This window comes from Alligator sinensis, unplaced genomic scaffold (genome assembly GCF_000455745.1).
Source record: "Alligator sinensis unplaced genomic scaffold, ASM45574v1 scaffold744_1, whole genome shotgun sequence".
In the NCBI taxonomy this organism is placed as follows: Eukaryota; Metazoa; Chordata; order Crocodylia; family Alligatoridae; genus Alligator; species Alligator sinensis.
Genome location: NW_005842241.1, coordinates 1,237,537 through 1,252,054, shown reverse-complemented (window position 1 = coordinate 1,252,054; position 14,518 = coordinate 1,237,537). Strand labels below are relative to the sequence as shown.

General features: G+C 44.3%; 1 protein-coding gene across 1 annotated transcript in view; it reads left to right on the top strand.

The window, feature by feature from the left end:
- The window catches only part of UBAC2 (UBA domain containing 2), a 199,738-nt gene that overhangs the window by 71,648 nt on the left and 113,572 nt on the right, over positions 1–14,518 (top strand). Inside the window, exons 5-6 of the mRNA XM_025208617.1 lie at positions 12,754–12,811; positions 12,937–13,016. Coding sequence (XP_025064402.1) covers positions 12,754–12,811; positions 12,937–13,016 — 138 coding nt within the window. The remainder of the gene's footprint in view (positions 1–12,753; positions 12,812–12,936; positions 13,017–14,518) is intronic.

The window sequence follows — 14,518 nt, the reverse complement described above, 5'->3', positions numbered from 1 at the left end:
AGGACTCCATAGGAACAGGGGTTTAAAGACAAGAGACAAATAACAAGCTATTTAAAAATGTGAAAAGTAAGAATCTAGCAAAATAATTAGGTGGTTTATTAGACTACCAGGAAATCTGCAAGCTGTTTCTTGGAACTTTGAACTACTGTTGATGAAAGGAATTTGTGGACCTGGGATGTGTGTATGAAAACAAGCCTGTTTAGCATTGATTTTTTTCTTCATTTTTTGCCCGATATTATTTTAAGCTCACTGTTTCTATTGTAATGAAAAATAAGTGCGTTTCTTTTGTTAAGTCACTAATATGTTGAGACACTTTCATCCTTAACTATGAAGAGTGATTCTGGGGTGGGCTTTTATGGGGGGGAAGTATTTTACAAAGAAACCACTTAATTTCTTTGCAACATCCTTTTCTTGTTTTGTTTGATGTTGCAGAGAAGTCAAGTAATTTCTTTGAAGAAGGTCTTCAACCACGGACCACAAAGCCATACGTTGCACACGTGCAAATTCACTTCATGCGCAAATACAAATGACAATGATTGGCTAGGCCGAAGGTTATGCAGACCAAAAGCTGAATATGAGTGAACAGTGGGCATGCGATTATGTCATCCCAAGTGCAGGAATTTGCACTTGTCCTTGTTGAATCTCATCTGATTGATTTGTGGACCATTTCTCCAGTTTATCTAGGACGTTTTGGATCGTACCCATACATTCCAGAGTGTCTGCATGTTTACTAACTTGGTGTCATCTGCAAATTTGCTAAGTGTGTACCCTATCTTGTTACCAAATTTGCCTACCACTTTGGGGTGCGCTCATTTATTAGGGGTACATTTCTTGGGTCTCTAATTCTGTCAATGTGCCGCTTGTGTTACTTGTGTTTCTATATTGAGCTGTAACTGTCCTTTCTGCAAGTCCTCACCCCCAGTGGAGCTATCTTGCAGGACTCGGTTCCAATGGATCTGGGCTCCTCCAGCCACCAAATCAGTCAAATACATACGCACACTGATTAACGTGACACGCCTGACCCGCCGGGTTGATCAGCATGTACAGGCTGATATCCTCATATGCCAGGAATCAGTTCATTAAGGTAACAATAAAATGGAGCTAGACACAAGCGCACAGGTGAACAGAATACCTCTGAATCAGGCTGGGTGTCCAGCTGACACTCTCATGGGCCAGCATTCAATTCATTAGGGCACATCTGAGCCAAACTGGGTCAGTCAGCCTATACAAGCTGATCCCCTTACGTGTCTCAAACTCGGCACCTCCCAATCTTTTGCCCTAACTGTCCTAGTAGTGATAGCCTCTTGATGAGCAGACCCCACAGTGTTTTTGGGCTTTACAGGGATCTTTGGTTGAGATAAAAGAAGGGTTGCTGCAGAGCAAGGGGGGAAGGGGAAGTAGACAAGGAAAAATGCACCTGGTTACTACCAGTTTGACTATAAAAGTTATTTATTGCTAAGTATGTGAAATTTATGATGGTACCAGTAATAATAACAATTACAATGTTACCCTGGTTCATGGTATTTAGGGAAACCTAGCTCAAGTGTAACTAATGAAATTCAGGTTCAGAAAGCTATGCCTAGAGAGAAAAAGAGAGAGCTGGGATCTCACCATTCCAAGGCACTTGGGTGGTTTGTTGACAGTCAGAGTTCCTAGCATGATTGTTGAAGGTTAAACAGGCAACCAGAAGAGACTATCTGTTTATCTCAGTTTCCTGAGAACAACAGTTGATGGTGTCAGAGAGATTTCTCCCTCTTGAAGCACACTGTTTGCTGCTTTACAGCTTTCTTATACCTTTAGTCCAGCCTCTTCAAAGCATTCTTTTAATTGTGTAAATCAAGAGGGTCTCAAGCTGTAATTGATGGAAAATCCTGTTATATAAACAGTTTCAATTTAAATGAATTACCTTTTTCAGTGACAAGGGGTTATCTGGTTTGGAACATGTCAAGAAACTGATTAACAACCAGGAAAAACACAAAGTTTTAAGGAGTAACCAGACACGTAGGAGCCGGCTTGAAATTATTATGAATATAGAAGATGAACTGGAAGGGATACCACACTATTTCTTCTCAGATGGCCTAGCTATGCTTGCACTATGAAGTCAGCATCTGTGTTTTGTATTTTACCTGTTGTGAATAAGCCTCAGCTTAGCATGACTTTCAGATCTTACTGTAGTCTTTTAACATACTTAAGGGGATTACTTGGAGTGTTCATAAACTTTGTGGGGAGGACTTCCACCAGTCTTCCCGGAAAAAGCATGACAGCATTTGTGGTCAGGGCTCCAATGGGCTGGATGTTATGATAATCCTTTAACCATTGTTTAAATGTTGCCCATGCCTCTTCTGACTCGGTCTCTTGCCTCAGCATTCCCTAGCCTGACAACGGAGTTTCAGTCAGTCAAGTTTAAATAGGCCTCCCATACTGGGACTGGGGAATGTACGGCCTGAGATGCCTATTAAACTTTTCTTGTGCTTAGTTCTGGTTAGATTTGGGGGGGGCGGGAATAGAAAAAGTCCTTTGTATGTCCAGCACGCTGGGTGCCAGGGTTCCCTCAGGAACACAGAGCTGACAGGAAACAATCCCATCATCCAAATCATTAATGAAGAAATTAAACAATGCTGGACCCAGAACAGATCCCTGGGGAACCCCATTTGATACTTTATCCTCATTAGCCATTGAACCATTGATGACCACCCATTGAGCACAGTTATCCAATCTGTTTTGTATCCACCTTACAATACTTTCTAGTCTGTATTTTCTTAGCTTGTTAATGAGAATGTCATGGGAGACCGTGTTAAAAGCCATACTAAAGTCAAGGTATATCACAGCACCTGAAGTGCTGTGTCCAGTTTTGTGCCCTACACTTCAAGGAAGATGTAGGCAAAGTCCAGTGGAGAATGACAAAAATGGATAGAGGCTTTGGATCCATGAGTTTTGAGGAGAGGCTGAAAGTACTATGGTTATGTAATGTGAAGAAGAGAAGACTAAAGGGGGAATTGATAACAATCTTTAAATATCTGAAGGGTGATTTTAAAGAGGCTTGAGATAGTCTTTTCTCTGTGCCTGTAGGGAACTGGACTAGGAGCAATGGTAAGGAAACTTAGTTTAGAGATTTAGAGGAACTTTCTGACTCTGAGGTTGGTCAAGCATTAGAATAGGCTACCTAGAGAAGTTGTAGACTCTACATCCCTGAAAATTTTCAAGAGAAGGTTATGAAGACACTTGGCTGGGATGGTTTAAGTCAGGGATGATCCTACCTGGATCAGGTGACTGGATTAGATGATTTTATGAGGTCCCTTCCATCCATCCTTTCCTGTGATCCTAAAAGATGGAGTTCTTTGTTCATGGAGTCAGAGAAGTAGGGCTGGAAGTGACATCTAGAAGTCACCCAGTCCAACCCCTTGCCTGTGGCAGGATGATCCCTATCCAAACCACGATATACAAAGCCATAGTTTAATAATCTATTAGAAAAAATAATACAGTCAGCCCTGACACAACCACAAGATGTAACACCCTAATCTGCCACAGGTAAAGTAACATTCTGCTGCTGCCAAGGTTAGTTTAAAAAAAAAAAAAAAAAAAAGGCTTGAGAGATCCCAGGAAGAGCTCCCCAACCTCATTGTTGCTACAGAGGAAAGCAGAAACCCACACCCCATCTAACCATGGGGTCAAATTGCTTCCTGACTCCAAATATGACAGTCGGTCTGACCTTTAGTGGAGGTACAAGACCCTCTAGCCTGAAACCTCTAGGCTTAAATCCCAGCAGGGGCAATGGTACACCCCAGTCAAAATCCCCAGCTTTGGCTGCATCACCCAGTGTTTCTGAGGAAGGCTTAAAACACATGCTGACACATATAGCAGCAGGAGGGGAAAAATTCCCTCCTGGTCCCACATGGCAACCAAGAAGGCCCCATTTTAAGAACTGAGCTCCTTAACAGAGAGGGAAAGATGAAATCCTGGGAGTTGGGGTACAGAGGAACAGATAACTGTAACAAGATTTGATTTACCATTCTAACTTGAGAACTCTAAAATACCCCTTTTCTAAAGGTTTGGCTTTTAAAGAAATAGAGACTGATTCCAAGGGCCCCCAAGCACATCCCTTGTCAGGTGTGATGGAAACAATCTGATTAAAACAGCTTAAACAGAATGGAAGATATCTACATAACAGTTATGATATAGTGAAAACAAAGCAGTGTGGCTTTCCTTAAAAATCATCTGTCTCCAACTTTTTTTCTCTCAGAACCTGTAGAAAAACTTAGTTGAATTTACAAAATAAAAAATAAAACTTGATAAAGTCAATGGTATGGCTATTTAGAAAGAACAATAAATAACCATGGGTGAAAAGTAGAGCTGAGATAATTGTGAAATTAGCAAGGAGACGGAAAACAGTGGGACTAAATAGTCTGTTTTTCACCATATTAACCATTTTACACGAATAAACTATATGCTGACAATTGCTACTAAGTATATTAGTTATCTGGAAAAGGAAGTAAACATTGAAGTAGCAGAATTTGAAGATAAACTTATTTAGAGTAGACTGAAGAATTTAATCAAGGTTAATTAAATTCTGCATATTCAACATGAAACATACTGAGAATAAAGGCAAAGTGACATGTAATAGAAAAATTATGTGAACCACTCATATTAGAGACCTAAAGTAACTGTTCTATTTGATCACAGTGCACACCTTTCTCCCCTAACTCAACCCCCTTAAAACTGAGGTGTATGTATTAAAAGGGAAACTGATATTTTTTTTGACTGAGATAAAATCACCCTGCTTTGATTCTTGCTTCACAGTGCAACAGCTCTAGTATTACTATTTGGGCATCTGAGGGAGTCAATGGCTCATTAATGGCTCACTGAGTAAATGAACTATTGTTCTTCACTTCACAGGTGTGAATCCTTTCTGTTTTTTAATGATCAACCCATTAATCAAGCTAACCCTTCTTTGGGCAGTTTTCCTGTCTACCAGGGCTCCTGGTCTCTTCTAGTTCACAATTCTTTAACTCTTTTCAAGATCATAGGTCCACCCATAGAGGTCAGTCTTCAGCAGCAAGTAGGGTTTTAGTTAAGTTGGAAAGGGAAGGTGAATCATCTGAAGACTAGGCTCTTTATCCCTTCTCTCTGTAGCCATATCTCTAGAAAAAAGTTCTTTATAATGACTTTTAAAAACTTCATTCATATTATATGGTCATGTTGTTATATGTGTGAAAATATGGTACAATGAGACCTGTGTGACTATTAGACATTGTAGAGGGGAGTACCGAAATAGCCATTCAAGTCTGCATTGGGAAATGGATAGCAGGTGTTTCACAGTCTATATGTTGGGCCTCCAATAGGTTCATTGAGGGTTTGTTTTGGGAGGTGTGGTGGGGGATGGGACAGGCAGGGAATTTCCAGTGTTCCCAGCATTCTTTTATTAATGGGGAAATAAAAGAGTAATTAGAGGTGCTACACCTGTAGTCTGAGTGTGAAGCACTTGATATAGAGTTGAATAAAGAGTAGTGAAACTGTAAGTGGGAGATGAGATAGCAGAGCATTTCTTATCAATTTGTGAGTTGAGGGAATTGGGAAACAAGATGACTGACTGGGAACTGAAACAGCCACTTTTCAAATTCCTAATCACAGCCCTCATTGGCTCAGCCTTCCTACTTCCTTCTAAGCATGTTTCTATTAGAAAGTTTCAAATAAAACCTAATTATGAAGAGTAGGAAAGCATTTTGTTGGAGGAACAAGAAAGTAGAAAATCCTGCAGCAGGATTGTTTAATTGGAGCCAATATGCTTTAATTGGATTATAAACTTTATGTACCTCTGTACCAATTCAGCTACATTTTGTCTAATTTTTAACAGTTTTGGTACCATTTTTTAAAATACATGTGCCATATAGGAAGTTTATGTATTTGGGCAGTTATGTAGGGTTATAAGTGAAGCTGGTAGGTTCTATCTACATAAACTGGAAGATTCAAGTTATAGCCAAGAGGCAAGGAGTTTTATGGTAATTTTTACTGAGTTAACTGTATATTTGGGAGGGCTGTTGACAAGCTTTTGGATGCAGACCTGAAGAAGGGACTTGATGCCTGAAAGCTTGTCCGGCAACTCTCCCAACTCTACAGTTGGTCCAATAAAAGATTAGATGAGATCCTTGCATCTCAGAGGTTTTGTGGACCATCAAGGCTACAACATTGTAGCCCTAGTACAACACGTAAGTTATACAGGCATGTCACATCTTATGCGGCGGTTACGTTCTAAAGGCAGCACGTAAAGGCGAAAATCGTGTATAGTGAAATTGTTGAGCCCCAGCTCAAGTCTGGGATCGTGCCCGGTATGCAAAGGCCAATAAAGATACCAGGGGTGAAAGTATAAAGAAGATGTATTGCCAGCAATAAAAGGTGCAAGCGGAATAATTTCACGTAACAAGCACACAGATTTGTAATTCTAAGCATCTTTTATGCAGGGGTTTTAGACCTTCATAAGCATTCTTGTTTGCTAATTGGTTATAAAGGAGTGACGCAAGGAGTCTTTACTGAGCATGTCTCTATACCTGTGTTTTAGCTATGTATCTCATTTACATACATGTATGTTTCATTAGCATACTTTCTCCCCACCTAGGGGTGTGATTTTTAGTATTTTAATGAGCTCTTTGACCCAGTCCTCTGATTCTGCTTTTGTTTTCAAGCCTCCTTTATCTAAGACTGTCTCCTCCTTATCATTGCAGATGGGCATTTGTCACATAACATTCACTTTTGCTTGGGCTTTGCATAGTAGTTTCTAGGTCAAACCTCACAAAATCACATATTACTGTGCCAGCGGTGACTGTCTGCCTCCAAAACCTCCCGCTGCTGCCGTGGAGCCGCGCTTAGAGCTGTGTGGCTGGCAGCAGTGGCGCAACACGGAGTGGTGGTGGGGATGGCTGCGTGCCGCCCGGCCACCACCACGCCCGGCGGTCGGCCACACAGCTCCAGGCACGGCTCCATTGCAGCGGCGGGGGGGGTTGGGGGGGCTAGGCAGGCGCCCCCGAGGTGGCGGGGGGGTGGTGGCTGGGCCTCCAGGTAAGCGGCAGCGCCGTGTGCAGACTCAAGCCCCGCCCCCCCTCCCCACCCGCATATAGTTGAATTCGCTCAAGTTAAATGCACGTACGATGCGACATGCCTGTATAAACACTTATGCTTTAGGGAAGAGGCGGGCAAAATAGCACCCATGGGCTGGATCTGGCCTGCCAACTGATTGGATCCAGCCCATGGCTGCCCCCATGGCAGTTCATATGGGGCTGAGCCCCGCTGATGGCAGCCTGTGTTGCACTCCTGGCTATAGCTGTCCTGTGCCTGCCAGACAGCACTGCCCTGGCCCTGCCTTCAGGCAGCATGCGTAGCTTCCTGGTGGGGCTGCTGCTGCAGTTGCCCAGGTACTGTTTGGCTTCCCCTCCTCCAGTGGCTCTTCCTCCTCCTTCTCCTGCCCCTTCCTTCTGTGCCACTTCAGGTGGGGGGGAGGGGAAGCTGCAGCTGCGTGGTACCTGCCCCAGTGCACAGGGCTCCGGCTCCCAGCCAGCTTCCACCTTCTCCGCCCACCCAGTGCAATGAGCAGCCACGTGCAGCCAGCTAAATGGGTGGAGGGCAGCTGGGAGCTGGAGCCAGAGCCAGAGTCCGATGTGTTGGGGCAGGAGCTGTCCGACTGCAGCTTCCACCTGACGTGGGGCTGGGCATGTGGTGCCTGGCGCATGTCCCCACAGCTGCTGTTGATTCCTCATGCTACCCACTGCCTAGAGCAGCACAGCAGAAAAAGGAGGAGGTAGCAGGTAGAGGAACCAAGCTGTACCAGGAAGCTGTGGCAGCAGCCCCACTGGGAAGCTGCATGTGGTAACTGGGGCAGGCCCAGGGTGGTACTGTCTGTTGAGCCCAGGCCAGGCGTGGGAGGGAGAATGGTATGGGCTGCTTGGGGTGGGAGCAGGTGGAGCTTGACCCCACGTGGAATGCCATGGGAGCAGCCACAAGCCAGATGTGGGGAAGGCGGACCTGCACCACTGGGGTGAGTTCTGCTGCACCTGCCCACTCAACCCCTGGCCAGCTCCTGGGACCTAACGTGTGGGTAGTATACAAGAGTAAGACTTTGAGCTATTATGCAAATGCATCTATATACACTACTTAAACATAAATCAGGACAAAAATTTTTTTTTGAAATAAAATTAAAATATGATGTTTGATTTTTACTATGTGATTTGTTTTTATCTATAATTTGTTAAAAATTGTATCTTCTGAAAGATTTTATCTCTGCAACCCTTCACAGCTCACCAAAACTTAAGTGGCCCATCAGCCTAAATAATTGCTCTCCTCTGCTTTAAGGCATAAATTAATTAGTAATTATTTGCAGTTAGGAAGAAAATACTATTGAGGGGTGTGTCTACATGAGATGTTTACTGTAGAGTTACCTAATTTAGCTCCACATTAAATGTCTCAGCATCTACATATGTGCCTTTATTAGAGTGCAGTAAACTAATAAATTCCACCACAGGTTGGTACTTGTAAATGCAAGTACTGTCCTGCAGCAGAATATTTAATGTATAACAACGCACATGTAGATGCTGATGGGGCTGGCTGGGGCACAAGGGTGCTGCTTGCTGGCTAGCCCTGCCGTAGCTAGCCCTTCTGCAGCACATTGAGCCAGGTTGGAGCAGCCCTTGGCTGGCAACTAACCCCCTGGGCCCTCTGCCAGCCGGGGCAGTGCCATCCCGGCTCAACATGCCACAGTCCTGGATGCACATTCAAATACGGCACCTAGGAACAATAAACACTGGTGTGATGTGTTCTGTAGTTTATTGCTTCAAATTAATTGCATGTGTAGACGTGCCCAGGGTGTATTATTTTATGCATCTACCATAGTCTTAGCCATTGTCAGTCACAGGCTTACAAACTAGATTTGTTCTGATTTGCCAATATTCATATTCCCAGTTTTGTTCCACTGGGAGGTTATGATGCATAACCTCTAGTATGTGAAAGAATAGAAATAGTATTGAAAAATCACATACTACTACATATGGGAATAAATTTACAACTGTGTACTTTCTTAGAAGGAATTCTGATGGTGGGGGAACAAACTGAAATTATTGCATTTTTCCACATTTTTGGGGGGGGAGAGAGAAAAGTATTGTATTGTTTGTACTAGTGTACATTATAGCAGATAAAACCAAACCTCTAAAAGAATCCCTTTTATTAGTGAGATTCTAAAAGAATCCATTTAATTGGGGTCAGACCATTGGCCATATTTGGGGTCAAGAAGGAATTTTACCCTATGATCAGATTGGTATTGGCTGTGGGGGTTTTTGCCCCCCTTTGTAGTGGGGGAGGGGGGGGCATAGCCCTCTACCTGGAATCTCTTAAGTGCATGTTAACAACTTTTTACAGATGAAGGATGTTGGCCTCTGTGGTCCCCCTGTTTTACCTGTGGCAGGTTCGATGTTATGTTTTGTGTTGTGTTGGGGTTGATGGTAATGTAACTAAAAAGTTAGATAGATTGTATTGGATGGTTTGGATAGGGATGATCCTGCATCAGGCAGGGGGTTGGACTAGATGACCTCCCAGATCATCTCATTCTGACAGGCCTTCAAACTTGTTTATCTTTTCATCATTTCTTGCAACAACAACTCTTCCAGGGTTAAGTTTGCTGGCTCCTTTCTCTTTTCTGAGGCTTTGGAATGGCTCACAGGTCTAATCCCCACACCTTGCAACATGGCTACTTGGTTTTCCTTCTGATCTTCTTTTCAGATACTTAGAAATGAATAGTTTGCTCCAATCCTGCTCTCTCCTCAAATTCCTCAATAGGACCATTCTAAACAAAAGATATGTACCATCAAAGACTACTTTCAGCAGTCTTTGCGGTTTCTCCTCATATTCTCAGTTTGTAATGTCCTCCTGCTGCTTTTTGTTATCACCCTGTGAAATTCCCTCTGTACCTCTGCTTTTTTCCTACAAATACTTCCAACACCTGTGGCTGCATAGATGGAAGAAACAGAGAAAAATGTATAGCCCAAACTTCTAAGGAAGAAGGTCTCACAAGGTTAGAACTAGTTGAGGTAAAGTTCTGAAAAAAAAGCAATAGCAAGTATTTTTCATGAAATACATACAATCTAGGAGGCACACTCACTTCTCCTTTTTGGTTATTACTAGGCAATAACACCTTGTGAAGAAAGAAATTTTTACAATCAGATATTCATGGCCTTCTGAGAATAATTTCAGAATACAAACCACTTCTCAGTGCTGGTGCAGTGGGATTATGGTAACTCTTACAGAGATGATAACTCATCCTGTAAAGGCTCCTTAGGTTTAGAATATAAATTTATAACTGAGCATTTATGAGCATAATTTTTCTAAAGATCCGGATTCAAGGCCACATGAAGCTTGAACATAGTTATCATAGGTAAAATAGATTGCAATACTGTCTTGTTTTTACTGGTAACAAAAATGATTATTCATTAACATTTGTTATAATTATAATTCTGATTATTAGCAACTTGATTTATGCTCCACATCATAGGAAAGAATGATTAAAGTTGATATATCTTAAATGCATGAAGTTAGTTAAACAAAATACGTGTTCTTCCGTTAAACTCTCATGGCTTGATTTTTTCCTCACACTTTTATTTATGAAAACATGGGATTAGTCCTGATTCTCAACCAAGTGAGAGGAGAATTAGGAACTGAGTTTATTGACGGAGTCAGTTTTCAATCCACAATGTTCGGAGGAAGTTAGAGTGAATAGTGCCTAGTTCTCATAACATTAGTTTTGTTTTTCAGCATTGATACTCTGGTCACAGTATGTCGTTCTGCTTGTAGACATAGCGGGTGCGTCCACACATGCAAGCACATGCATTTGCAGCAGCTCAAATAGAAGTGGTGCAAATTTGAGCTGGTGCTTTTTGCCTCAGCGCAGGTGCTCAGACATGCACTTTGTTATGGAGCAAATTGTGCCACATGGGGCAAAATAACCCTGCCTGGCTCTTCCCGGATCTGCAGCCAGGGGGAGCTAGAGCCTGGGGCCATCACCTGTGCTGTCCCCAGCAGTATAAAAAGCTGTCCTGTCCTGGCCCCAGCAGTACAAAAACCTGCCCTGGCAAGCAGCTCAGGGCTACTCGCTCTCTGGAGCTTCTGGGGTTCAGCCACTTGGTACCTGGGGACACTTCCCCTTGTGCCAGCTGGACTGCTGCAGCAGCATCCCAAATCCATTTTTAAAAATATCCCCAAATCCATGTTTTTCCACACTTAACACAAAAGACCACTCTGCACATGCGCATGTGCACACGCTATCATCATGATACAATAAATTCTAAATACCTATATGTGTTGATATGTACTTTTGGTTTTCTTTGCACATGATGGGTGTGTGATAGGGGAAGGTGGTGTTTGCAGGAAGGGGGTGGGACGGGCTGTTGGGGAATGTGGGTGGGTGTGTGGAGTGATGTGGGTTGGTTTGTGAGTAGGTATGGGGTGATTGCTGGGGGGACTGGGTGTGGGGGACCTTGTGGGGGCACTGCTCAGGAGGGGTGGGTCCCCTGGCCCCCACAGGGTGCAGTCCTCCCCCCCACAGCACATGGAATGCCCCTCCTCACAGGGCCCCGCTGGAGGGTCACAGCCCCCCCTCCCAGGGCCCATAACTTATTTTTAGCAGCAGCAGGCGTGGGGCACTCTGAGCCATGGCGGCAAGACCTGGGGCAGCACGTGGGAACTGCGCACCAGGCCTAGCCGGGTCCTGGGGCCTCTTCTGTTGGGCCAGGCCCTTGGTGGCAGAACCTGGTGCAGCGCGCGGGGACTGTGTGCCAGGACCAGCTGGGTCCTACCGGCCCTGGGGTCCCTCTGCCACCCAGCTGGGCTGGGCCCTTGGTGACAGGACCCAGCGCGGCACGCGGGGACCGGGGCCCAGCTGGGTCCTGCCGGCCCTGGGGTCCCTCTGTCTCCCAGCCGGGCCGGGTCCTTGGTGGCAGGACCCAGTGGCTGGGGGAGCAGGCAGGGCTGGCGGGGGGCCCCCCATGGTACTCTCCCCCCTCCTCCAGCCCCCCACCCACTTACTGGCATTGGAGCCCTGGCAAGGCGAGGGGCCAACCAGAAGCGAGGGGCAAAGGGCGAGGGGCCAACCATGGAGATGCTCTGGCAGCCAGAGCATCTCCCTGGAGGACCCAGCGTCCAGTTGCCTCAGGGCATGCTCCAGGGCTGTGTCCTGTTCTGCTATTTTTTGTTTCTTTTTGTTTTTAGACCCCTGGATATCCAGGGGTCTAATTTTCTCCCTGCGTTGCAAGTTTGAGGCAGGGCAAGAGGCACGTGCACGCTCGTCTGGACGCACCCAGCAAAATTTAATGAGGAAACACTGAATTGGCTGACATCCTTCCTTTCTAGCTGTATTACAAATAATAATGGGAAACTTGTCTTTTAAGAGATCTCTCACCATTCTGTAACCAATGTTTATTTTGTTCTTTGCTGATGGCAAAGCCATTAGGGCGATCATAAGACAATGTTCCCAGATGTTACCAATATGCATGTGATGCTCTGCTTGATATCTCCCTTCCAATAACTGTCCTTGTACTTTGCTACTGTTAGCATGTGGATGGCTGAGGTGGTTGGCTGAATTTAAATCATGGTGAAGATTGCTTTATTGGAAATGGGGAATATTTTGAAAAGCTAGAAAGTAGTGTCTCAGATTGCCAAATTTCTTCATGGTCTGAGAATTTACCTAACTTTTTCTGAACACACACTTTGCTATATTTGCCACAGATGCTATCTTCTCTCTGCAGCTGGCAGGAACTCTGGACCCCTTACTATCACTGACATGGTATGTAGCAATAACAGTAGCTTTATGTCTTTGTAACTTCCAGATTGGATTACTAAAACTTGCCCTATTTAGAAATTAGTGTGCTAAAATTAAAGCTCCTTCCTGTATAAAATATGGCAACCCAGGTCCTCAGCAACAGCATCTGGTGGTCCAAATCTGCCTGGTTTTCTGCTTGGGACTTCGCTTCCATGCTGATGGTTGACAGGTATTATCTTGAAATCTTAAAGCACTTCGTATATTGAACTTAGTTATCTAAAAGCATGTCTGGCTAAGATGCTGTAATTTCCTTTGAGTTGCGTTTCACAGGAAAGATGAAATTGCCAATGAGACTGGCTTGTGAGTGGAGAATATACTTTTCTTGGTATCTGTGCCAAGACTTTTGCCTTCTAGAAGAGGTAAGGATGTCCACAGAGCTCACTGCCTTAAGTACAGGAGCCTCCTTTAGCTTGCTTTACGTCAGCAGCAACTGAGGGGAAAAGAAAGTGGCTGCTTCTAAGTTTCACACACATGCAAACATCAAGAATAATTCTAGCAAGCTCTCAGAAAGGTGAAAAAATCTAGTACAGCTATTGACTTCATTCTTGCTTTTAGTTTATTTTGGTAGGTGCTCAGTATTGTAGTGATAAGAACCTGAATGAACAAAAATCATGTGATGATTTTTCTATCTTGTTTTGATACTCCATTATGGTCTAATTTTCCTGCAATAGCTACACGTTTGGTATTTGTATTTCCCTCAATTTAGGGTATGTTAGAACTAATTATAATCACTTTAACATGAGTTATTGCAGTTTTATGACCAAAATCACTAAGGCTGCTGACACCTGAAAAAAAAATGCTTTCCCAGAAGAAGCAGTGCATTAGTTCAGTCCAGCTCCCCAGTGTCTAAATAGATCAGGCACTTGAGCAGGGCTTTTTGGTGCTTTCATCTAAAACTGATTCAATCAGCTATTAGATAAAAGTGCCAAAAAAGCCCTGCTAAAGCTCCTGATCGATAAGGACATTGGGGAGCTGGGTTGAACTGATGTGGTACCCCTTCGGGCATGTGCTGGGCTTGGCGCAGGGGTCCCTGGGGTTTAAAGTAATGTGCCATTGTTTGGTGGGGGGTTTTTATGTCTGTAAGTAGCCTAAAGCAATCAGTTGTTGGGGAAGATGCTATCAGGAAATAAAGCTTTAAGTGGATGTTTAGTTCTCCATGATTTTATTTTAAGGAAAGTTGTTTCATTAAATCTTTGAAGGAATGTATTAGAAAAAAAATCTTTAAAACAATCAGTACCTAACTAGAAAAATGCTGTAAGGCAGAAGTGTCCAGTATACAGCCCATGGACTGGATGCAGTCTGCAGACCTGGGTCATCTAGCCAGTGGACTTTTGCCCAGCCTCTGGTCGCAGTGGTGGCATTTTGCATGGTGGCCGCCAACACCCTGGGGAGAACAATGCCACGGTCAGCAACGCTTCTGACATGGACAGAGCCCCAGCTCTGGTCACAGTGGAGGGCCTTTTGTCTCTGGTGTCAATAGAGCTTTCCGTGCCCCTGCAAAGGCCTGGGGTCTGGTTATGGCCACGGTGATCTCTGGCTGCAGTGGTGGAGCCTCTGACCATCGTGCTTCTGGGGCTGCCTGTGCCCCAGCAAAAGCTGAGGTAGTGGCAGCTGCCAGGAGCCCTACCCCTTTAGCCCGAGCCCTCGCTCTGGCTGGTGGGGGAGCGGGTC